Source organism: Scyliorhinus torazame, chromosome 19, assembly GCF_047496885.1.
Source record: "Scyliorhinus torazame isolate Kashiwa2021f chromosome 19, sScyTor2.1, whole genome shotgun sequence".
Lineage (NCBI taxonomy): Eukaryota > Metazoa > Chordata > Chondrichthyes > Carcharhiniformes > Scyliorhinidae > Scyliorhinus > Scyliorhinus torazame.
Genome location: NC_092725.1, coordinates 23,252,174 through 23,276,625, shown reverse-complemented (window position 1 = coordinate 23,276,625; position 24,452 = coordinate 23,252,174). Strand labels below are relative to the sequence as shown.

Here is a 24,452-nt window from a genome sequence, read left to right as displayed (position 1 = left end):
CTGGATGAGGGCGGCCATTTCGCGCGCTTTTCGCGGACTCCCGCGCTTGTGCGCACCGAACGGGACGGCGACGTTGACGAACGTACTGCGCAGGCGCGCACCACGTACGACCGCACCGCGCATGCGCGGTGGCGCAGTGAGCGTACTGATGTTACAACGTGCGGCAACTGTGGCTCCGCCCATTTAAAGCGGCAATGCCCTGCCAAATCCCGCCATTATGCTGCTTTATGCAGAGCAGCAATGTCAGGGTTACCATTTACCAGAAACTCCAATTCGTATCGCTCCAGCCAGCCTCGCAGGAATGTCCGGGCCATTCAACCCACGGTCACCGAGTCCGATGCGGACCCACTACCCGTTATTGACACCGAGGACCCGAAGGCGCCTTTTCGAGTCGGTATCGTTACAAAAAACAGGGTGTCCCCGAAGCAAAGAATCCAGCCTCTATCGGTATACAGCATCGATCCGGACGATGAGTGGTGTGCCACCCTTACGGTCAACCGGTCCCAAATACGATTCCGCCTGGACACTGGTGCCTCCGCCAATCTCATTGCGCGGTCTGACCTCCAAAGCCTTTGTGTCAAACCAGCCATCCTCCCATCAGCCTGCCAGCTATTAGATTATAATGGCAATGCCATTGCTGCCAGCGGCTCGTGTCAGCTCGAAGTGACGCACAGGTCACGCACAGCCATCCTTCCCTTTGAAATCGTGGGCTCCTGGAAAGCCTCCCTGCTTGGCCGCAGGCTGCAAGCTGTTGAACCTAGTTCAGAGAGTTCACTCTCTCTCTCTCCTGCTGACGCGTCTGCCTTTCAGGACACTGACTTCAGGGTGCAGCTCGACGCCATTATCAACCAGTACCGCGACGTCTTCGAGGGCAGGGGCACGCTCCCGTACACCTACAAGATTTTATTAAAACCGAATGCCACGCCTGTGGTGCACGCACCTCGCAGGGTCCCAGCACCCCTTAAGGACCGCCTCAAGCAGCAGCTGCAGGACCTCCAGAACCAAGGGGTGGTTTCCAAAGTCACGGAACCGACCGACTGGGTCAGTTCCATGGTATGTGTAAAAAAGCCTTCCGGCGAATTGAGAATTTGCATTGATCCCAAGGATCTGAATCGCAATATCATGAGGGAGCATTATCCAATTCCCAAGCGCGAAGAGCTCACATGTGAGATGGCTCGCGCCAAGCTCTTCACCAAACTCGACGCCTCAAAAGGATTCTGGCAAATCCAGCTCGATCAATCCAGCAGGAAACTCTGCACATTTAACACCCCATTTGGCAGATATTGTTACAACAGGATGCCGTTTGGGATCATATCTGCATCGGAAGTGTTCCATAGGATTACAGAACAAATGATGGAAGGTATTGAAGCTGTTCGCGTCTATGTCGATGACATAATCATTTGGTGACATAATCATGCAGGAATAGTCGCCTCCAGCGCGTATTCAGACGTATACATGAGCATGGCCTCCGCCTCAACTGGGCCAAATGCGCTTTTGGTCAGACGAAACTCAAGTTCCTCGGGGACCACATCTCCCAATTGGGTGTGCAGCCGGATGCGGACAAGGTAGCTGCCATCACAGCTATGAAAACACCAGAGGACAAGAAGGTGGTCCTCCGATTTCTGGGCATGGTCAATTTTTTAGGGAAATTTATCCCTAACCTCGCCTCTCACACCACGGCTCTCAGGAACCTGGTCAGGAAGACGACAGGCTCCCAATGGCTCCCTGCCCACGAGCGCGAATGGAGAGAACTCAAAGCAAAACTGACCACGGCCCTGGTCTTAGCTTTCTTTGATCCAGCAAAGGAGACAAAAATTTTGACCGATGCCAGTCACTCCGGCATTGGGGCAGTGCTCCTTCAACGTGATGAGGCCTCATCATCGGCCCCCGTTGCAGATGCATCACGCGCCATGACCCCCACGGAGCAGCGCTACGCGCAGATAGAAAAGGAGTGCCTGGGCCTTCTGACCGGTGTGGTTAGGTTTCACGGTTATGTCTACGGACTTCCTCAGTTCACCGTCGAGACCGACCATCGCCCGCTGGTCAAAATAATACAGAAAGACTTGAACGACATGATACCTCACCTCCAGCGTATTCTTCTCAAGCTCCAGCGATACGACTTCCAGCTGGTATACACCCCAGGGGAGGACCTCATCATCGCTGACGCTCTCTCCAGGGCAGTCAACACTCCATGTGACCCAGCGGGATTTGTCTGCCAGGTTGACGCCCATGTGGCATTCGCGGCCTCCAATCTACCTGCCGCGGATGAACGTCTCGTCCAAATTCACCGCGAGACGGCGGCTGACCCCTTGCGACAGCGTGTCATGCGCCACCTAACGGACGGGTGGCTCAAGGGCCAATGCCCTCAATTCTATAACGTCAGAGATGATCTGCCGGTAGTAGACGGGGTTCTCCTGAAACTGGACCGCATTGTCATCCCGCATAGCATGCGCCAGCTTGTCCTGGAACAACTACACGAGGGCCACCTTGGCGTGGAAAAGTGCCCCCGACGGGCCCGAGAGGCAGTGTACTGGCCCGGCATTAATGAGGACATAGCCAACACAGTGCTCAACTGCCCCACTTGTCAGCGCTTCCAGCCGGCCCAACCACGTGAGGCCCTACAGCCCCATGAGTTGGTCACGTCACCATGGACCAAGGTGGGCATCGACCTGTTCCACGCGCTGGGTAGAGACTATGTCCTGATCGTGGACTACTTTTCGAATTACCCGGAGGTGATACGGTTGCACAACCTCGTCTGCAGTCACCCGTGCCTGTAAAGAAACCTTTGCTCGACACGGCATCCCGCTCACGGTTATGTCGGACAATGGCCCCTGCTTCGCCAACTGAATGGTCCAACTTTGCCAGGCAGTACAATTTTGCCCAGGTGACATCCAGTCCCCTGTACCCCCAATCCAACAGCAAAGCGGAGAAGGGTGTCCACATAGTCAAACGGCTCCTATGCAAGGCTGCCGATGCTGGGTCCGATTTCTATCTCGCCTTGCTGGCCTATCGCTCCGCCCCACTGTCCACTGGCCTGTCGCCAGCCCAGTTGCTCATGGGTCGTACCCAGAGGATGACGGTGCCGTCCATCCATGTCCCAGACCTCGACCACGTTCCGGTCCTTCGCCGGATGCAGCTGTCTCGTGCACAGCACAAGGCGGCTCATGACTCCCGTGCAGCTGATCTCCCTGCTCTGGCTCCAGATAACAACGTCCGCGTCCATCTTCCGGATGGGGGCTGGTCTGCGACCGCTGTTGTCCTTCGGCAGGTGGCCCCCCGCTCGTTCCTGGTCCGTCTACCGGATGGCTCTATTCTGTGCCGCAATCGACGCGCCCTTCGTCTCGTTCCACGCTCGCCACGTGACCCTCCAGTGTCGCCTCGCTCTCCTGCTGACCCTGCCACGGACTATGCAGAGCTCCCTGTCACTCTGCCTCCCCCTGACTCTGACGCAGTCCAGCCCGCTCCTGAACCGGCGGCTCTCGCCCCACCTTTGAGGCGGTCAACAACATTCGTCGCCCACCTCAGAGACGAAATTTATGAACTTTGCGGACTTATGGACTCTCTGAATTGTTTTGTTGCTTCGTTTGATCGTTTCCCTGGTTTGTATATAGTGTTGATCTCGTTACTCTTGTTGCATACTGCTTCTCTGCACCAGGCACCTTCCCATGTAAATAGCTTAGTTCTCATGTACGTAGTCCTGTAAATATGTCTTCGCACCCCACACGTAGGAATATTCTCACCACACATTATTTATTGCCACACACATACATTCTTTTATAAAAGGGGGGATGTCATAATATACACCAGTATATCACGGTGCAGATACACACGCACTGATGGACACACAGTGGGACCAATCAACACACACAACACCGCAGCCAATCACCAGTTAGAGCACACTCACTATAAAGATAGGGGGCATCAGAGTTCCCACTCATTCGGGATGCAGCCTCCTTACAAGGACAGAGCTTACAGCTTACAGCACAGATCTTCACCATGTGCTGAGTGCATAGACTGGTTCGGACAGGCATAGGTCTTTAGTTTAATCTAACATCGTGTTAACCCACAGTGAAAGTATGTTCAACAGTTTCTAACTTAATAAAATAGTGTTGTACTATTTTAAGTGTTGGTGGCCTGTATGTGTTCCACGGATCCAGAACACCCAACACATCATCCCCCTCTCACTCTGGGTCTCTCTACCTCCCTCTATCTCGCGGTCTTGCTCTAATGCTCTGTCTCTCTCTACGTCTCTCTCTCTGTCTCTCTCTCCCTCATTGTCTCTCTCTCTCTCTCTTCCCCCTCTCTCTCTGTCTCTCTCTCTGCATCTCTCTGCCTCCCTCTGTCAGTCTCTGTCTCTGACACTCTCCCTCTGTCTATCTCTCTCGCTCTCCCCCTTGTCTGTCTGTCTCTCTCACTCCTGCATTGTCTCTCTCTCTTTCTCCCTCTCTCCGCGGAGCAGCGTGGCTGATAGAAGACGGAGCTCCCGGGATCTACCCGACTTGCAACATCTCGCGAGATCCAACACAATCTCGCAAGACGTTGCGATGTAATTCCCACCCGTTGTGGCCGGGATCACTTTCAGGCAAATCTGCATATTAGAGCGAGACAGCGAGTCTCACTTCAATGTGCAGATTCCCGAGACAACTCCTTCGCCACAGAGACATCAGCGAGCGTCGTTCAGTACTGATCTCCACAAATGGGGACCAGACAAATGGTACTTGTGGGTGAGTCCCAGGGGATCGGGGGCCCTCAGGGCACCCCTTTGGGCACCCCACGGAGGGTCCTAGCAAGGGTGGCAGGTGGTGGCACAGTGGTTAGCACTGCTGCCTCACAGCTCCAGGGTCCCAGGTTCGATTCCGGCCTTGGGTCACTGTCTGTGCGGAGTCTGCACGTTCTCCCCGTGTGTGCGTGGGTTTCCTCCGGGTGTCCCGGTTTCCTCCCACAGTCCAAAGATGTGCAGGTTAGGTGGATTGGCCATGATACATTGCCCCTTAGTGTCCAAAAAGGTTAAGTGGGGTTACTGGGTTAGGGTGGAGGTGTGGGTTTAAGTAGGGTGCTCTTTCCAAGGGCCGGTGCAGACTCAATGGGCCGAATAGTCTCCTTCTGCACAGTAAATTCTATGATTCTATCTCATCCGAGTGTCGTTTTATAGCCATGTGTTTAGCGGTACTGCAAGCACGGAGAAACACACGGCTAAACACGTTCACCTTGGAACTTTCTTTCCAGTTTGTTAAATCATGCCAAAAGGTCTCTCTAAGTCACTCTCTCTGTCTCTTTCTGTCTCCCTCTCACTGTTCCTCCCTGTCTCACTCTTTCGGTCTCTGTCTCTCTCTATCCCTGTCTCGCTCTCTCTGTTCCTCCCTGTCTCACTCTTTCGGTCTCTGTCTCTCTCTATCCCTGTCTCGCTCTCTCTGTTCCAGTTTGTCTCTATGTTTTTAAGTGTCTCTCTGTCTTTCTCTGTGTCTCTGTGTGTCTCTCTCTCTTGGTCTCTTTCGCTGCCTGTCTCCCTCCCTGACTCTCTCTCGCTCTATCTCTCCGTCTCTGTGTTTCTCCCTCTCTCTGTCCGTCTCTCAGTCTCCCTCCCTCTCTTTCTCTCTCTCTCTGTCCCTGTCTCTCTGTCCCTCCATCCCACTCTCTCTGTCTTTCTCTGTCTCTCTCTCACACTGTCTTTCTCTCTCTCTCTGTCTCTCTCACACTGTCTTTCTCTCTCTCTCTGTCTCTCTCTCGCACTGTCTTTCTCTCTCTCTCTCTGTCTTTCTCTCTCTCTCTCACCCTCTTTGTCCCTGTCTCTTTCCCTCTCTCGGCCTGTCTCTTGCTCTGTCTCTCACTTCCAGGTTCCAGTTACAAACACTGCTCTGTGTGATCTTCACTCACTGTTGTGGCTGTCCTCAGGCGCAGCCCTTGTGAATTTTAGACCCCTTTGGCTGGATCTCGGATGTCCCCGATATGCCCCACCTCCTCCCGGCCCTCTCGACTGCCCCCACCCTCAACCCTGCCCCTTCAGCAAGGTTCCTGGATGGGGCAGGACGTGTCTCAGGGAGGCGCGGTCAGGGGACGGAGTCTGAACTCACCGTGATCATGTGATCAAACTTCACAGACTGCTGCCTGCTCCTATTTCCTCATTTTAACAGCCGACAGAGCTTGTAGGCCCCGGTTCATCATTGCAGCTCTCTCTCTCTCACTCTCGTGGTAACTCACGCTCTCTTCCAATCTCTTTCTCCTTCTCTTTTTTGTCTCTCATGTCTGTCTCCCTCTCTCTCTCGCTCTGTTTCTCTCTCTCTCTCTCTGTCCCTATCTTACACACCCCCACTCTTTCTCTATCTCACTCTCCCTTACTACCAACAGTTTCTGTCTCTCTCTTTGTCTTTCACTCTCTCTCTGCCTCTTTCTCGGCCTTCTCGCGCTCTGTTTGTCTCACACTTTGTCTCTTTCGCTGCCTCAGTTTCTCTCTCTCTCTCTCTCTCTGCCTGTCACTGTCTCATGCTCTCCCTCTCTGTTCCACACAGTCATTTTCTCTGAGTGTCACTCTGACTCGATCTCTCTCTTTCTCTCACCCTGTCTGTCTATCTCTCGCGCTTTCTTTGTCCCTCTGACTGTCTCTCTCTCTACCTATCTCACTCTCTGTCTATTATTAGGTCCGGAAAGGGCACACCGAACAGGTTAAGTCAAAGGAAAAAGGTCGAATGCAACAGAAGAAGAGTACAGAGCAGTTACTCTGCTACAGGAGCCAGCTCACAGTTCATGACCTTCTGGTTTTATACAGATGTAGAAGTTTTGCCCTGATCCACAGTGGCAGAACTCCAGTCTCATAAGTGTCCCAGGTTAACCCCAGGTTATGACAGTGCTTTCCTCTCTCTCTGTTGCTCTCTCTGTCTCTCTATCTTTGTCGCCCTCTCTGCCTCCCACTCTCTCCCTAAGCCTCTTGCTCTCTCTCTCCCTCCCGCTCTCTCTCTCCCTCTCTCACTCTGCCCCCTTTCTCTCTCCCCCCCCCCCCCCCCCCCCGCCCACCCCCCCAGCCGACACCGTTTACAGACACCCCACTGTGATGCCACTCACCCATTCAGATGCAGGCCTGGTTTCAATCACCTTGAAACGCAGGCTGCCAGCTACGCCCCCTGGTGCCAGGCACCAAGATCCATTCGGCGGGCAAAGTCCAGGAAAGAGAGCAGGGCCCCGGATTGACAAAGGGTGAGCCTGCCAGCAGTGTGTGTATTGGAACTCCAGCTGCTCCTGAATCAGATATTCCCCTTTTGTGAGGGCCACGGAGAATCCAGCACGAGTTTTAAGGATACAAAGCAAGAACATTTATTTACAATAACATATATATATATAACAGCAGCAGTAACTTCCCTTGCTACATACTCCTTTCCTGCTGGTTCCAAACTGGCCAGCTTTGTTTATACTTGGAGTTTACTAATAGTTTCTCCGCCCCCCTCATTGGGGAAGCTCATACTCCCACAGGATTGTGGGATTGTCATTAGTCCCCAGCCAATGGTAAGCAGGCAGGTTATAACATCCCTCCCCCCCAAAGTCCAAGGAATCCACCGAAGACCCTGGCGAAGGAGGGCGTCGGACTCATTTTGCCGCAGGCCGGACACCATTTGCACGCGGCACTGGATCAGGCGGCGTGAAACGAGACGGAGACCGGCGCTTCCGTGATGAACGGCGTAACGGTTGTACATCCACGGCCCGTGGACCCGAGGATTCCCCCTCTGATGCGTCCTGTGTCTGTGCTCCAGAGAATACTCGTATGCAGCAAGCAACAAAGCCCAGCGCTGGATCCGTGCAGAAGCAATGGGCGGTATTGGCTTATCCTCTCTGAAAAGTCCCAACAGAGGCTTATGATCAGTCACGATAATGAAATGGCGGCCAGACACGTACTGGTGGAAGCATTTCACCGCAAAAACCACTGCCAGGCCCTCCTTCTCGATCTGCGCGTACTTTTTCTCCGCTGCAGTCAATGTGCGGGAGGCGAAAGCTATCGGTCGCTCGGCCCCGTTCTCCACCTTGTGGGACAGGACAGCCCCAATACCATACGGGGATGCATCACATGTGATGAGCAAAGGCTTTCCAGGATCATAGTGGGTTAGTAACCCAGACGACGACAATTGTTGCTTTACCCGCCGGAAAGCGGTTTCTTGCGGCTGACCCCAAACCCAGGTGTGATTTTTCTTTAGCAGAAGGTGCAAAGGGGACAGCGTAGTTGCCAGATTGGGGAGGAACTTCCCGTAATAGTTTACGAGACCGAGAAAAGAACGAAGATGCGAAGTGTCAGTCGGGGCGGGGGCCTGTTGAATCGCACGCACCTTCTCTGCGACGGGGTGCAAACCTTCGCGGTCCACCCAATAACCCAGGTAGACTACTTCCTTTGCCTGAAATACGCACTTTGTGCGACGTAAACGGACTCCAGCTTCCGAAAGGCGTCTAAGGACAGCCTCCAGATTTTCCAAATGTTCCTGCTCCGATGTCCCTGTAATCAACACGTCATCTAAGTAGACAGCAACATGTGATAAACCTCTCAAAATGCCCTCCATAACACGTTGAAAAATAGCGCAGGCAGAGGATACTCCAAAGGGCAACCGTGTATATTCATACAGGCCCCGGTGTGTATTAATCGTTACATATGGTCGGGAGGCAAGGTCCAGCTCCAACTGCAGGTAGGCGTGACTCATATCTAATTTTGTGAACGAGAGTCCGCCTGCAAGCTTCGTGTAGAGATCCTCGATGCGAGGCATTAGATATCGGTCGAGTCGGGAAGCCGTATTCACTGTAAGTTTATAGTCGCCGCACAAGCGAACTGTGGCATCTGGCTTCATTACTGGTACAATTGGTGCTGCCCAGTCAGCAAAACGGACGGGCCTGATAATACCCAAACTCTCCAAACGAGTGAGCTCCCCTTCTACCTTCTCGAGCAAGGCGTAAGGCACCGGGCGCACCCGGAAATAGCGCGGCGTGGCTCCTGGTTCGACTTGGATACGGGCTACGGCCCCTTTTATTTTCCCCAAACCAGGCTGGAATACATCTGGGTATCGTCCTAGCACCTCAGTCAACCCTCCGGAAACTGTTTGAAGGATGTGCTGCCATTGCAACCGCAAATGGCGCAACCAGTCCTGACCCAACAGGCTGGGCCCCTGGCCACGCACCACGATAAGTGGGAAACGCCCCTCCTGGCGTCCATAAACAACAGGGGTCATTGTAGTTCCTGCAATGTCCAGTGGTTCCCCCGTGTAGGTGGCCAACCTGGCCTGTGAGTCGGTTAATGTAAGGGTTTGTGTACCCTGCTTGATGCGGTCGAATGTCCTCTGGGCGATCACGGAGACCGCTGCGCCAGTGTCCAACTCCATCTCCAGCGGGTGGCCATTGACCCGTACTGTCACCTTAATGGGGGCCACACGGGGAGCTTCCACACAATGCAGCTGCAGGCAGTCGTCCTCCGTCTCCACGTCCTCCGGAGTAGTCGCCGCAGGTTCATCCACATGGAAGGTACGGCCTCTGGGCTGGTCCCAGATACGGCCCCTGGGCTGGTCCCAGTTTCGGTCAGAACGACGGCGCCTCTGGCGCCTCCAGGACCGGTGTCCGCGACGGGGTCGGCGCCTACAAGTCTGACACGGACATGGCTCCTCATCCATTGGTTCTGGAGAAGGCTCCCTTCGGGGAGGAATGTCCGACAGCCACTGGCGTCGGTCCGGACGTCGCCTCGCCCAAGGTACCGCAGGAGTGCGGGGGGACGTTTTTGGACGGAAGGGGTTGCGCCCCAAGGCATGCACTTCCATTCCCTGTAGCTCCTGCACTCCTCGTTCTGTGCTCTCTCGGGACAATCCTATTTGAATGGCCTGTTGAAAAGTCAATGTTGGCTCAGCTAACAACTTTCTCTGGGTGGCCGCATTGTAAATACCGCAAACCAAACGGTCGCGTAACATTTCTGACCAGGTCTCACCATAGTCACAGTATTCCGCAATCCTGCGTAGCCTGGATAGAAAGTCGGCAAGGGATTCTCCAGGGGTCCTCTCAGCGGTATTAAACCAGTAACGCTGGACTATCGTGGACGGGGTTGGGTTAAAATGTTGCCCCACTATATTCGCAAGTTCATCAAACGTTTTGGTGTCCGGCGCAGCTGGGTACGTAAGGCTCCTAATCACCCCAAACGTATGCGGGCCGCAGGCGGTGAGCAATATGACCACCTGGCGCTCGTTTTCGGTGATATTGTTTGCCCGGAAATAGTAACGCATCCGTTGTGTGTACTGGTTCCAGTTTTCCAGCACAGCATCAAAAACATCCAAACGTCCGTACAGAGGCATGGTGTAATAGAAAACAACTTCCAACCTGGATCCAACAAAAATCCAGGGAGGTAGACAGCTATTCACTTTAACCCTCGTCGCCAGTTTTGTAAGGGCCACGAAGAATCCAGCACGAGTTTTAAGGATACAAAGTAATAACATTTATTTACAATAACATATATATATAACTTGCTGCACACTCCTTCCTGCTGGTTCCAAACTGGCCAGCTTTATTTATACATGGGGTTTACTAATGGTTTCTCCGCCCCCCTCATTGGGGAAGCTCATACTCCCACAGGATTGTGGGATTGTTTTTAGTCCCCAGCCAATGGTAAGCAGGCAGGTTATAACATCACCGTTCCAGGGTACATGTCCCAACTTCATAGTGAATAAGACACCCAGCTTTCCCTGGGAATAATCCAACATTTATTCAACATTTAACAAGAACTGACATTGACACAAATTGAACATGTGCTTGACCTGATTTAGAACTCAGTTGAGACCTGGCTGTCCGTGATCACAAATCACTGAACGCTCGCGTGTAGGCGCAGCGAGGCATTCGGGCGGCCAATGGCATATTGTGAGGGGGGGGGGGGGGCAGGGGGATGGGCTGAAGCACGGGATTGAGGGAATTCCTGTCCTAATTGTACAGGGCTTTGGGAGAGAGACCGCACCCGGAATTCCATGGACAATTTTGGCCTTCGTGGCCTGCTCTTTCCCTCCCTCGGATTCCGCAGGCCCAAAACACGCCTCTAGCTGCCCCATTCCACGGCCAGCTGGCAAATTAGCGGGCACTGGGAAAGGGTTCAGGGCGGGCATGGAGGAAAGGGAAAGTTGGCGCTTCGACCGTGTTCCCTCAGGCGAGAGGAGGGAGGGGGTGACATCTGCTGTGTAGCGAGTCTCGGGGAGCTGCAGAGGCTTTGAAAAAATATAGTGACAAAAAGTACACAAAGCGTGTCCAGGCAGCACAGCCTCAGTCCCCTGACACCTTGATTAAGATTTTATTTCAGCCCCCGGCAGTTCGCCCCACCCTGGACCCGGGTCGCGGATAAAACCCAAAGGCCACCAGGCCAATCTGCCGGTCTGACAAACATGAGGCAGATGGGGCCTTGTCAAAATGGCATTTGATCAGCTAGGTTGCTAACTTGATTATTGAGGCACGATCAATTTGGCTGGAGACGAAGTTGAATTCAAACTGAAGCTTTATTAGTATCTGAAGTGTGGCCTCCTACAGCAGCTGGCGAAATGGCTGCGAGCTGGAGGCCACGCATATTTATAACCCGCCTCCTGGGCGGGGCTAGCATGCAGGGGCCCAGGTGAACCTGTAGTGCAGGTTCTACCATACAACCCTGAATATAGGAACACAGTGGTTTACCACATTCACCCCCTGTTAAAATTGAGTCCGGCGGGGATGGTGGATAACTATATACAATTCGCAATCTTTAATATTTACAGAACAGTAAAAAAATGTCTCTGGTCATCCTGTGGGCCGGTCAGAGGTTCAGCCGGTCCGGCGCCTTGATCGTCCTCTGGGATCGACGAAGTGGAGCGGCGATGTTGGTGCTGTCGTGGTCGAAGTTGACTCCAGGAGTGTGCCGAAATACTCTTCATCAACGGGGGTGGGCAGGGGGAGGACGGACAGTCCTAGGAGGGGTGATGGGAGCGGAGGGGGAGGGGGGGGGTGGTGACGGGGGTGGTACCTGCTGGTGCCAGGTCTCTGAGGGAGACGGTATCCTGGTGGCCGTCGGGGAACGCCACGCAGGCGTATTGTGGGTTTGCGTGGAGCAGGTGCACCCTTTCCACCAACGGATCCGCCTTGTAGAGCCGCACATGTTTACGGAGAAGCACGGTTCCCGGAGCTGCGAACCAAGTTGGGAGTGATACCCCGGGTGTGGACTTCCTGGGGAAGGCAAAAAGATGTTCATGCGGTGTACTGTTAGTAGCAGTGCAGAGTAATGAGCGAATGGAATGTAGTGCATCAGGGAGGACCTCTTGCCAGCGGGAGGCCGGGAGATTTCTGGACCGTAGGGCCAGCTGGACGACCCTCCATACCGTCCCATTCTCCCTTTCTGCCTGTCCATTTCCCCGGGGGTTGTAGCTCGTCGTTCTGCTGGAGGCGATACCTCTGCTGAGCAGGAACTGACGTAGCTCATCGCTCATGAATGAGGATCCCCTGTCACTGTGGATGTAGGCGGGGAAGCCGAACAGAGTGAAGATTGAATTAAGGGCTTTAATGACGGTGGCAGACGTCATGTCGGGGCATGGGATGGCGGAGGGAAAACGGGAATATTCATTGATCACACTGAGGAAATACGTGTGTCGGTCGGAGGAGGTGAGGGGGCCTTTGAAATCCACGCTGAGGCGTTCAAAGGGGCGGGAGGCCTTCACCAGGCGCGCGCGGTCCGGCCGGGAGAAGAGCGGTTTGCACTCCGCACAGACCTGGCAGTCCCTGGTGATCGTCCTTACTTCCTCGACGGAGTAGGGCAAGTTTTGTGCTTAATGAAGTGGTACAACCGAGTGACCCCTGGGTGACAAATCTGCCGTGCAGGGTCCGGAGTCGGTCTACCTGTGCGCTGGCACATGTACCTCGGGATAGGGCGTCTGGGGGCTCGTTGAGTTTGCCAGGGCGATACTTCATCTCGTAATTATAGGCGGAGAGCTCGATTCTCCACCGCAAGATTTTGTCATTTTTGATCTTGCCCCGTTGGTCAGTGAGGAGAGTGAATCTCCTGCCGGCCAGGTGATATCTCCAATGCTGCACAGCTTCAACGATAGCTTGGGCCTCCTTTTCGACGGATGAGTGCCGAATTTCAGAGGCATGGAGGGTGCGGGAAAAGAATGCCACGGGTCTGCCTGCCTGGTTGAGGGTGGCGGCAAGGGCGACGTCCGATGCGTCGCTTTCTACTTGGAAAGGAAGTGTTTCGTCTACAGCGTGCATTGGGGCCTTGGCAATATCAGCTCTGATCCGGGTGAAAGCCAGTTGGGCCTCGGCCGTCAGGGGGAAATGAGTGGACCGTATGAGCGGGCGGGCCTTGTCCGCATAGTTTGGGACCCACTGAGCGTAATACGAGAAGAACCCCAGGCAGCGTTTGAGGGCCTTGGGGCAGTGGGGGAGGGGAAGCTCCATGAGGGGGCGCATGCGGTCTGGATCGGGCCCCAGAACTCCGTTCTCGACCACGTAGCCGAGGATAGCTAAGCGCTTTGTACGGAACACACACTTCTTGTTATACGTGAGGTTGAGGAGAGTGGCGGTGCGGAGAAATTTAGTGAGATTGGCGTCGTAGTCCTGCTGATCCTGGCCGCAGATGGTCACATTGTCTAGGTACGGAAACGTGGCCCGCAAGTTGCACCAGTCGACCATTCTGTCCATCTCCCTGTGGAAGACCGAAACCCCATTGGTGACGCCGAAGGGGACCCTAAGGAAGTGATATAGCTGGCCGTCTGCCTCAAAGGCGTTGTATGGCAGGTCCGATTTACGGATGGGGAGCTGGTGGTAAGCGGATTTCAGGTCCACCGTTGAGAAGACCCGGTACTGTGCAATCTGGTTAACCATGTCAGATATGCGTGGGAGGGGGTACGCGTCGCTTGCGTGTGGATCCAGCTGCAGGCGATCTGGTTTAATCCGGAGGTCCAGCTTCTGAATCAGAGATTAATAAATTGAGGCACGATCAATTTGGCTGGAGACAAAGTTGAATTCAGACTGAAGCTTTATTAGTCTCTGAAGTGTGGCCTCCCACAGCAGCTGGCGAAATGGCTGCAAGCTGGAGGACACGCATATTTATAACGCGGCTCCTGGGCGGAGCAACCATGCAGGGGCCCAGGTGAACCTGTAGTGCAGGTTCTACCGTACAACCCTTAATATAGGAACACAGTGGTTTACCACAATTATCCTCTCAAGGTTGGGTAGGGAAACACAGCCACACAGGGGGAACAGGAGGGGGCCATTTAGCACCTTCCCCACCCACCCCCCCGGGGCCAGTTCAGACATTCAATGCTACCGTGGCTGATCTGAGACCTGACTCGATTTCCCCGCCTTCACCTCATATCCATCTGGACGTTAAAACTCCACCGATCCCATCGATTTAAATCTGGGCACCGAGGTCCCTCTTTAGAGGAGCTCTCCTCCTTAAACTCGGGGACCTGGGGTGGAGGGTGTTGTATGCAGCAGTCCCATACAGCACAGGATGCATTGGTGGGGGCATGGAATGCACTGCCTGTGGAAGTAGTTGAGTCGGAAACATTAGGGACCTTCAAGCAGCTATTGGATAGGTACATGGATTACGGTAAAATGATATAGTGTAGATTTATTTGTTCTTAAGGGCAGCACGGTAGCATTGTGGATAGCACAATGCTTCACAGCTCCAGTGTCCCAGGTTCGATTCCGGCTTGGGTCACTGTCTGTGCGGAGTCTGCACATCCTCCCCGTGTCTGCGTGGGTTTCCTCCGGGTGCTCCGGTTTCCTCCCACAGTCCAAAGATGTGCAGGTTAGGTGAATTGGCCAATGATAAATTGCCCTTAATGTCCAAAATTGCCCTTAGTGTTGGGTGGAGGTGTTGAGTTTGGGTAGGGTGCTCTTTCCAAGAGCCGGTGCAGACTCAAAGGGCCGAATGGCCTCCTTCTGCACTGTAAATTCAATGATAATCTATGATTAATCTAGGACAAAGGTTCGGCACAACATCGTGGGCCGAAGGGCCTGTTCTGTGCTGTATTTTCTATGTTCTATGTTCATGCATCCCAAGACGTCTGCCTTTCTTGCGGCATTGTAGAGTCCGTGAACCATGCGTATGACAGAATCATAAAATCCCTACAGTGCAGGAGGGCCATTCTGCCCATCGGGTCTGCACCGGCCCTCTGAAAGAACACCCTACCCGACCCAATCCCCCATCCTATCCCCGTAACCCAATCTAGGGGCAATTATAGCATGGCCAATCCACCTAACCTGCACCTCTTTGGACTGTGGGAGGAAACCGGAGCACCCGGAGGAAACCCATGCAGACACGGGGAGAACGTGCAGATTCCGCTGTAGCCACCTGAGTTGGTCACTTCCCAACTTAGAATGGAGATCCACAAAGGCTGCAGGGAAATTCAGCCAACACAGGCAAAAACCAGCAAGTGCAGAAATCCTGTGTATTAGAACTTGCAAAAGCCCAGACAGCACCGAAACCAGCAGCCATCTGCATATTAATGAGCGATCCCCGGACACAATTGAAACACTTAAGGTGAATAAGGCCAAGCCAGACTCCTCGGCGCCAGGAGAAGCCCAGACAAAGGAAGGCCAACGGACACTCAGGGACCGCCCAGCGATCAGGGAACAACTCCAGTATTGGAGAAATCGATCCAAGTGATCGAAACGCAGTCCAATCACTTGGAACCAGGTACGGGGTCCGCCCCAAACGCGGGAAGCCCCTGGGGACTATAAAGTAAAGCCCCCAAGTTCAAATCATCCTTCTTGGGTCACTCAGCAGCGAATCAACCCTTGAGAGTGAACTGCCCAAGCTGCCGCACCAACCAAGTAAGTCTCCAGTCAACGCTCGCTACGAGATAGGCGCTCCTAGCTACCAGTCCATACCAGCTTTTGAATCCTGCAGACTCAGATCGAACGAAAGGCCATTTGTTCCCCTGACCTGGTGGGCCAGTCCGAAGCTAAGTATCGGCCTTTTAGTGATAGAGAATAGTCTAGAAAGTAGAGTTTATGCATGAGTGGTGATTTACTGTGTATAATAAATGTGTTTTGATTTGAATCTTACTAATTAGTGTGTTGCGTTATTGATCAGTACTTGAACTTGAACTCTAGAGCAAAGGTTATAAAACAGAGCAAATTGAACCAACCAAAGTTAGCAACACCGCACAGACAGTGACCCAAGGTCAGAATAGAACCCGGGTCCCTGGAGCTGGGAGGCAGCAGTGCCAACCACTGTGCCGCGTATGTAAGTTGTTTTAAGCTGCAACTCGTTTTCAGTTATCCGACAAATCTTTTGTTGACGTTTTGTTTGCACTTCGGCCCCACGCTCCTGATCTACGGGCACCCTGTTCCTGGGCCTGATCAAACTTATCATAAATAGGTCCAGGCAATGGACAACCGAGGGGGGGGGTCATCCGACCTATCTGCCCCTCCACCTTGGCTATATTCACGGCCATGTGTCCCTGGAGAGGGAGCTTGCAGTGTCGACGGGCACCATTGAGACCTTCCATGCCCGGTGGGGAGCTTTACCCATCCTTTTAATCACATGTTGATTTGATGTTTGAAGTTTCATTTTCTCTTTGTTTAAGGTAGTGTCCCTTTAAGGGGCTGCCCCTTTTAATTTCTCCCTCAGTTTGTTTAATTTATTTATTTTGTTCAATCAAAATAGTTGAGACTAGTAACTGATCCAGACTCGATCATTATTTCCGGAGGAAAGTTACAAACGTTTAACACCTTCATTTTTTTCGTAAAGAAGCGGTTCCTAGTTTCACTCCCGGGAGATCTGCGCCTGATTGTTATACTCTGCTCCCTCGTCTTAGACTCCCCGAAACGAGCAGAAATACTTTCTCCCTCACTCTCTCGCCCCTATATGCTCCCCTGGATAGCTGGGGCGGCCTTAGCAGTGAAACAATTTCAGCTTTTCCCCGTGGCGACGCCTCAGCCCATCGGAGTCGACTTGACAATGAATCAGCACAATTCTCCTCAGGCAAGTATGAATGTGAGAGTTGGGGTTTGAATTTCTTGCTTTTGTCCGAATGAGTATAAAAGGAACAACTTTGCCCGCACATCCCTCTTTTCAGCAACACTGAAAGGAGAATATGCCGATTAAAAAGAAGGCAGTGTTTGGTCAGCTGTATCTTTTAGTCATTTGCTACAGTAAAGGTGTAAAATCAGTGAAATTTTGGCGAGTTAACAGAAATTAATACCACAATATTCACGAACAGTCGACTATAGTATCGATAGAAAGCACAATGAGAAAGATGAGGGATTGAACGTCAGAGAGTATTATTCTTCGAGGATTCAGTCGGAGGCCGCATGTGTGGATGGCAGTCGGCGAGAGACAGCATCCTTGGGAATGTCCAGTCCTTAGGATTGATCTCGCTTCTTGTAAAGATGAATTAGGACCTCTTGTGCCTCTTTAATCCCGTGTTCCGCCGCCCTGGAGAGCAGTCCCTCCATCTCCCTGAGCCGGGAGGGAAAGGATTTTAAGGGTTAATCACTCTGGGAGTGGGAGTTCCGGCCTCTTACCCACCCTCTTCACTAAGACTGCCTAATTCTACCCTCTGTAACACGGCCTGACTCAACCCTGTGTGCCGGCTCATCCTCTGCTGCAACCCTCGTCCATGCCCGCCGTCACCTCCCGACTACCCACAGCCACTCCTGGTTGCTTTCCCATATTCTATACTCCGTCAACCTGAGCATGTCCAAATATCTGCACCCCCCCCCACCCACCCTCCCGCATCCCCCGGGCCCGGGCTCGAGCACAACGCCACTCGTCCTATCAGCCTCCGTGTGATCGCTGACCCTACACTGGCTCCCGGTTCGGCAATGCCGGCATTTTGAAATTTTCATCCTGGTTTTCAAATCCATCCATGGCCCTAGCATTCACTCCCTACCTCTGTAACCTCCTCCAGCCCTGAGAAACCTCCCTATCTCTGTAACCTCCTTCAGCCCTGAGAAACTTCCCTATCTCTGTAACCTCCGTCAGCCCTGAGAAACCTCCCTATCTCTGTAACCTCCTCCAGCCCTGAGAAACCTCCCTATCTCTGTAACCTCCTTCAGCCCTGAGAAACTTCCCTATCTCTGTAACCTCCTCCAGCCCTGAGAAACTTCCCTATCTCTGTAACCTCCTTCAGCCCTGAGAAACTTCCCTATCTCTGTAACCTCCGTCAGCCCTGAGAAACCTCCCTATCTCTGTAACCTCCTCCAGCCCCTACAACCCTCCCTATCTCTGTAACCTCCTCCAGCCCTGAGAAACCTCCCTATCTCTGTAACCTCCTTCAGCCCTGAGAAACTTCCCTATCTCTGTAACCTCCTCCAGCCCTGAGAAACCTCCCTATCTCTGTAACCTCCTTCAGCCCTGAGAAACTTCCCTATCTCTGTAACCTCCGTCAGCCCTGAGAAACCTCCCTATCTCTGTAACCTCCTCCAGCCCCTACAACCCTCCCTATCTCTGTACCCTCCTCCAGACCCTACAACCCTGCCTATCTCTGTAACCTCCTCCAGCCCCTACAACCCTCCCTATCTCTGTACCCTCCTCCAGACCCTACAACCCTGCCTATCTCTGTAACCTCCTCCAGCCCCTACAACCGTCCCTATCTCTGTAACCTCCTCCAGCCCCTACAACTCTCCCTATCTCTGTAACCTCCCCCAGCCCTGAGAAACCTCCCTATCTCTGTAACCTCCTCCAGCCCCTACAAACCTCCCTATCTCTGTAACCTCCTCCCGCCCTGAGAAACCTCCCTATCTCTGTAACCTCCTCCAGCCCCTACAACCCTCCCTATCTCTGTAACCTCCTCCAGCCCTGAGAAACCTCCCTATCTCTGTAACCTCCTCCAGCCCCTACAATCCTCCCAGAATTGTACAGAAGTCACACGTTAGTAGTCATGGCTGACTTCAACTTCCCAAATATTGAGTGGAAACTCTTTCGATCAAATAGTTTGGATGGGTTGGTGTTTGTGCAGTGTGTCCAGGAAGCTTTTCTAACACAGTATGTAGATTGTCCGACCAGAGGGGAGGCCATATTGGATTTAGTACTTGGTAATGAACCAGGGCAAGTGATAGATTTGTTAGTGGGGGAGCATTTTGTAGATAGTGACCACAATTCTGTGACTTTCACTTTCGTAATGGAGAGGGATAGGTGCGTGCAACAGGGCAAGGTTTACAATTGGGGGAAGGGTAAATACGATGTTGTCAGACAAGAACTGAAATGCATAAGTTGGGAACATAGGCTGGCAGGGAAGGACACAATTGAAATGTGGAACTTGTTCAAGGAACAGATACTACGTGTCCTTGATATGTATGTCCCTGTCAGGCAGGGAAGAGATGGTCGAGTGAGGGAACCATGGTTGACAAGAGAGGTTGAATGTCTTGTTAAGAGGAAGAAGGATACTTATGTAAGGCTGAGGAAACAAGGTTCAGACAGGGCGCTGGAGGGATACAAGATAGCCAGGAGGGAACTGAAGAAAGGGATTAGGAGAGCTAAGAGAGGGCATGAAAAATCTTTGGCGGGTAAGATCAAGGAAATCCCCAAGGCTTTTTACACATATGTGAGAAATATGAGAATGACTAGAGCGAGGGTAGGTCCGATCAAGGACAGTAGCGGGAGATTGTGTATTGGGTCTGAAGAGATAGGGGAGGTCTTGAACGAGTACTTTTCTTCAGTATTTACAAATGAGAGGGGCCATATTGTTGGAGAGGACAGTGTGAAACAGACTGGTAAGCTCGAGGAGATACTTGTTAGGAAGGAAGATGTGTTGGGCATTTTGAAAAACTTGAGGATAGACAAGTCCCCTGGGCCTGATCGGATATATCCAAGGATTCTATGGAAGCAAGAGATGAAGTTGCAGAGCCGTTGGCAATGATTTTTTTTCGTCCTCACTGTCAACAGGGGTGGTACCAGAGGATTGGAGAGTGGCGAATGTCGTGCCCCTGTTCACAAAGGGGAATAGGGATAACCCTAGGAAATACAGGCCAGTTAGTCTTACTTCGGTGGTAGGCAAAGTAATGGAAAGGGTACTGAGGGATAGATTTCTGAGCATCTGGAAAGACACAGCTTGATTAGGGATAGTCAGCACGGATTTGTGAGGGGTAGGTCTTGCCTCACAAGTCTTATTGAATTCTTTGAGGAGGTGACCAAGCATGTGGATGAAGGTAAAGCAGTGGATGTAGTGTACATGGATTTTAGTAAGGCATTTGATAAGGTTCCCCATGGTAGGCTTATGCAGAAAGTAAGGAGGCATGGGATAGTGGGAAATTTGGCCAGTTGGATAACGAACTGGCTAACCGATAGAAGTCAGAGAGTGGTGGTGGATGGCAAATATTCAGCCTGGATCCCAGTTACCAGTGGCGTACCGCAGGGATCAGTTCTGGGTCCTCTGTTGTTTGTGATTTTCATTAATGACTTGGATGAGGGAGTTGAAGGGTGGGTCAGTAAATTTGCAGACGATACGAAGATTGGTGGAGTTGTGGATAGTGAGGAGGGCTATTGTCGGCTGCAAAGAGACATAGTTAGGATGCAGAGCTGGGCTGAGAAGTGGCAGATGGAGTTTAACCCTGAAAAATGTGAGGTTGTCTATTTTGGAAGGACAAATATGAATGCAGAATACAGGGTTAACGGTAGGGTTCTTGGCAATGTGGAGGAGCAGAGAGATCTTGGAATCTATGTTCATAGATCTTTGAAAGTTGCCACTCAAGTGGATAGAGCTGTGAAGAAGGCCTATGGTGTGCTAGCGTTCATTAACAGAGGGATTGAATTTAAGAGCCGTAAGGTGATGATGCAGCTGTACAAAACTTTGGTAAGGCCACATTTGGAGTACTGTGTGCAGTTCTGGTCACCTCACTTTAGGAAGGTTGTGGAAGCTTTGGAAAAGGTGCAAAGAAGATTTACCAGGATGTTGCCTGGAATGGAGAGTAGGTCTTATGAGGAACGGTTGAGGGTGCTAGGCCTTTTCTCGTTAGAACGGAGAAGGATCAGGGGCGACTTGATAGAGGTTTATAAGATGATCAGGGGAATAGATAGAGTAGACAGTCAGAGACTTTTCCCCGGGTGGAACAAACCATTACAAGGGGACATAAATTTAAGGTGAAAGGTGGAAGATATAGGAGGGATATCAGAGGTAGGTTCTTTACCCAGAGAGTAGTGGGGGCATGGAATGCACTGCCTCTGGAAGTAGTTGAGTCGGAAACATTAGGGACCTTCAAGCGGCTATTGGATAGGTACATGGATTACGGTAGAATGATGGGGTGGCGATTAATTTGTTCTTAATCTAGGACAAAGGTTCGGCACAACATCGTGGGCCAAAGGGCCTGTTCTGTGCTGTATTTTTCTATGTTCTATGTTCTATCTCTGTAATCTCCAGCCCCGACAACTCTTCCTATCTCTGTACCTCCTCCAGCCGCTACAACTCTTCCTATCTCTGTAGCCTCCTCCAGCCGCTACAACCCTCCCTATTTCTGTACCCTTCAGTCCCTACAACCTCCATATCTCTGTAACCTCCAGCCCCTACAATCCTCCCTATCTCTGTAGCGTCCATCAACCGCAACAACCCTCCCTATCTCTGTAACCTCCTCCAGACTCTACAACGCACCCTATCTCTGTAACCTCCTCCAGCCCCTACAACAATCCCTATCTCTGTAACCTCCGCCAGACTTGACAATCATCCCTATCTCTGTAACCTTCTCCAGCCCTTAAAAACCTCCCTATCCCTGTAACCTCCTCCAGACTCTACAACCCTCCTTATCTGTGTAACCTCCTCCAGCCCCTACAACCCTCCCTATCTCTGTAATCTCCTCCAGCCCCTACACCCTCCCTATCTCTGTAACCTCCTCCAGCCCCTACAACCCTCCCTATCTCTGTAACCTCCTCCAGCCTCTACAACCCTCCCTATCTCTGTAACCTCCTCCAGCCCCTACAACCCTCCCTATCTCTGTAACCTCCTCCAGGCCTACAACCCTCCCTATCTCTGTAACCTCCTCCAGCCCTTACAACCCTCCCTATCTCTGTAACCTCCTCCAGGCCTACAACCCTCCCTATCTCTGTAACCTCCTCCAGCCCTTACAACCCTCCCTATCTCTGTAACCTCCTCCAGCCCCTACAACCCTCCCTATCACTGTAACCTCCTCCAGCCCTTACAACCCTCCCTATCTCTGTAACCTCCTCCAGCCCCTACAACCCTCCCTATCTCTGTAACCTCCTCCAGCCCCTACAACCCTCCCTATCTCTGTAACCTCCTCCAGCCTCTACAACCCTCCCTATCTCTGTAACCTCCTCCAGCCCCTACAACCCTCCCTATCTCTGTAACCTCCTCCAGGCCTACAACCCTCCCTATCTCCGAAACCTCCGCCAACAGTTCAAGGTTTCTGTACGCCTCCAATGCCAGCCTCCCCGATACCCAGTGCCAGCCTCCCCGGTACCCAGTGCCAGCCTCCCCGATACCCAGTGCCAGCCTCCCCGGTACCCAGTGCCAGCCTCCCCGATACCCAGTGCCAGCCTCCCCGATACACAGTGCCAGCCTCCCCGATACCCAGTGTCAGCCTCCCCTGTACCCAGTGCCAGCGTCCCCGGTACCCAGTGCCAGCCTCCCCGATACCCAGTGCCAGCCTCCCCGATACCCAGTGTCAGCCTCCCCTGTACCAAGTGCCAGCCTCCCCGGTACCCAGTGCCAGCCTCCCCGGTACCCAGTGCCAGCCTCCCCGATACCCAGTGCCAGCCTCCCCGATACCCAGTGCCAGCCTCCCCGGTACCCAGTGCCAGCGTCCCCGGTACCCAGTGCCAGCCTCCCCGATACCCAGTGCCAGCCTCCCCGATACCCAGTGCCAGCCTCCCCGGTACCCAGTGCCAGCCTCCCCGGTACCCAGTGCCAGCCTCCCCGGTACCCAGAGCCAGCCTCCCCGGTACCCAGTGCCAGCCTCCCCGGTACCCAGTGCCAGCCTCCCCGGTACCCAGAGCCAGCCTCCCCGGTACCCAGTGCCAGCCTCCCCGATACCCAGAGCCAGCCTCCCCGATACCCAGTGCCAGCCTCCCCGATACCCAGTGCCAGCCACCCCGGTACCCAGTGCCAGCCTCCCCGATACCCAGTGCCAGCCTCCCCGGTACCCAGTGCCAGCCTCCCCGGTACCCAGTGCCAGCCTCCCTGATACCCAGTGCCAGCCTCCCCGGTACCCAGTGCCAGCCTCCCCGATACCCAGTGCCAGCCTCCCCGGTACCCAGTGCCAGCCTCCCCGATACCCAGTGCCAGCCTCCCCGGTACCCAGTGCCAGCCTCCCCGGTACCCAGTTCCAGCCTCCCCGATACCCAGTGCCAGCCTCCCCGATACCCAGAGCCAGCCTCCCCGATACCCAGTGCCAACCTCCCCGGTACCCAGTGCGAGCCTCCCCGATACCCAGAGCCAGCCTCCCCGATACCCAGTGCCAGCCTCCCCGATACCCAGTGCCAGCCTCCCCTATACCCAGTGCCAGCCTCCCCGATACCCAGTGCCAGCCTCCCCGGTACCCAGTGCCAGCCTCCCCGGTACCCAGTGCCAGCCTCCCCGATACCCAGTGCCAGCCTCCCCTATACCCAGTGCCAGCCTCCCCGATACCCAGTGCCAGCCTCCCCGATACCCAGTGCCAGCCTCCCCGGTACCCAGTGCCAACCTCCCCGGTACCCAGTGCGAGCCTCCCCGATACCCAGAGCCAGCCTCCCCGGTACCCAGTGCCAGCCTCCCCGATACCCAGTGCCAGCCTCCCCTATACCCAGTGCCAGCCTCCCCGATACCCAGTGCCAGCCTCCCCGATACCCAGTGCCAGCCTCCCCGGTACCCAGTGCCAGCCTCCCCGGTACCCAGTGCCAGCCTCCCCTATACCCAGTGCCAGCCTCCCCGATACCCAGTGCCAGCCTCCCCTATACCCAGTGCCAGCCTCCCCGATACCCAGTGCCAGCCTCCCCGGTACCCAGTGCCAGCCTCCCCGCTACCCAGTGCCAGCCTCCCCGGTACCCAGTGCCAGCCTCCCCTATACCCAGTGCCAGCCTCCCCGATACCCAGTGCCAGCCTCCCCGATACCCAGTGCCAGCCTCCCCGATACCCAGTGCCAGCCTCCCCGGTACCCAGTGCCAGCCTCCCCTATACCCAGTGCCAGCCTCCCCGATACCCAGTGCCAGCCTCCCCGGTACCCAGTGCCAGCCTCCCCGGTACCCAGTGCCAGCCTCCCCGATACCCAGTGCCAGCCTCCCCGGTACCCAGTGCCAGCCTCCCCGGTACCCAGTGCCAGCCTCCCCGATACCCAGTGCCAGCCTCCCCGGTACCCAGTGCCAGCCTCCCCGGTACCCAGTGCCAGCCTCCCCGATACCCAGTGCCAGCCTCCCCGATACCCAGTGCCAGCCTCCCCGGTACACAGTGCCAGCCTCCCCGATACCCAGTGTCAGCCTCCCCGGTACCCAGTGGCAGCCTCCCCGGTACCCAGTGCCAGCCTCCCCGGTACCCAGTGCCAGCCTCCCCGGTACCCAGTGCCAG

General features: G+C 53.9%; 1 protein-coding gene across 7 annotated transcripts in view; it reads right to left on the bottom strand.

The window, feature by feature from the left end:
- The window catches only part of LOC140396049 (arylamine N-acetyltransferase, pineal gland isozyme NAT-3-like), a 99,982-nt gene that overhangs the window by 11,925 nt on the left and 63,605 nt on the right, over window positions 1–24,452 (bottom strand). For 2 of the 7 annotated variants that reach the window (XR_011936434.1, XM_072484133.1), the window contains one exon: window positions 15,276–17,422. The exons of 1 other annotated variant lie outside the window; for it this stretch is intronic. Coding sequence is in view for 3 of the 6 variants with exons in the window: in XM_072484133.1 (XP_072340234.1) it covers window positions 17,326–17,422 (97 nt within the window). In the remaining 3 variants the exon portion in view is untranslated. Of the gene's footprint in view, window positions 1–5,874; window positions 6,028–6,071; window positions 6,091–7,056; window positions 7,339–15,275; window positions 17,423–24,452 lie in introns of those variants that run through there. 4 more of the 7 variants (XM_072484128.1, XM_072484131.1, XM_072484130.1 and 1 more) reach the window with 4 other exon arrangements.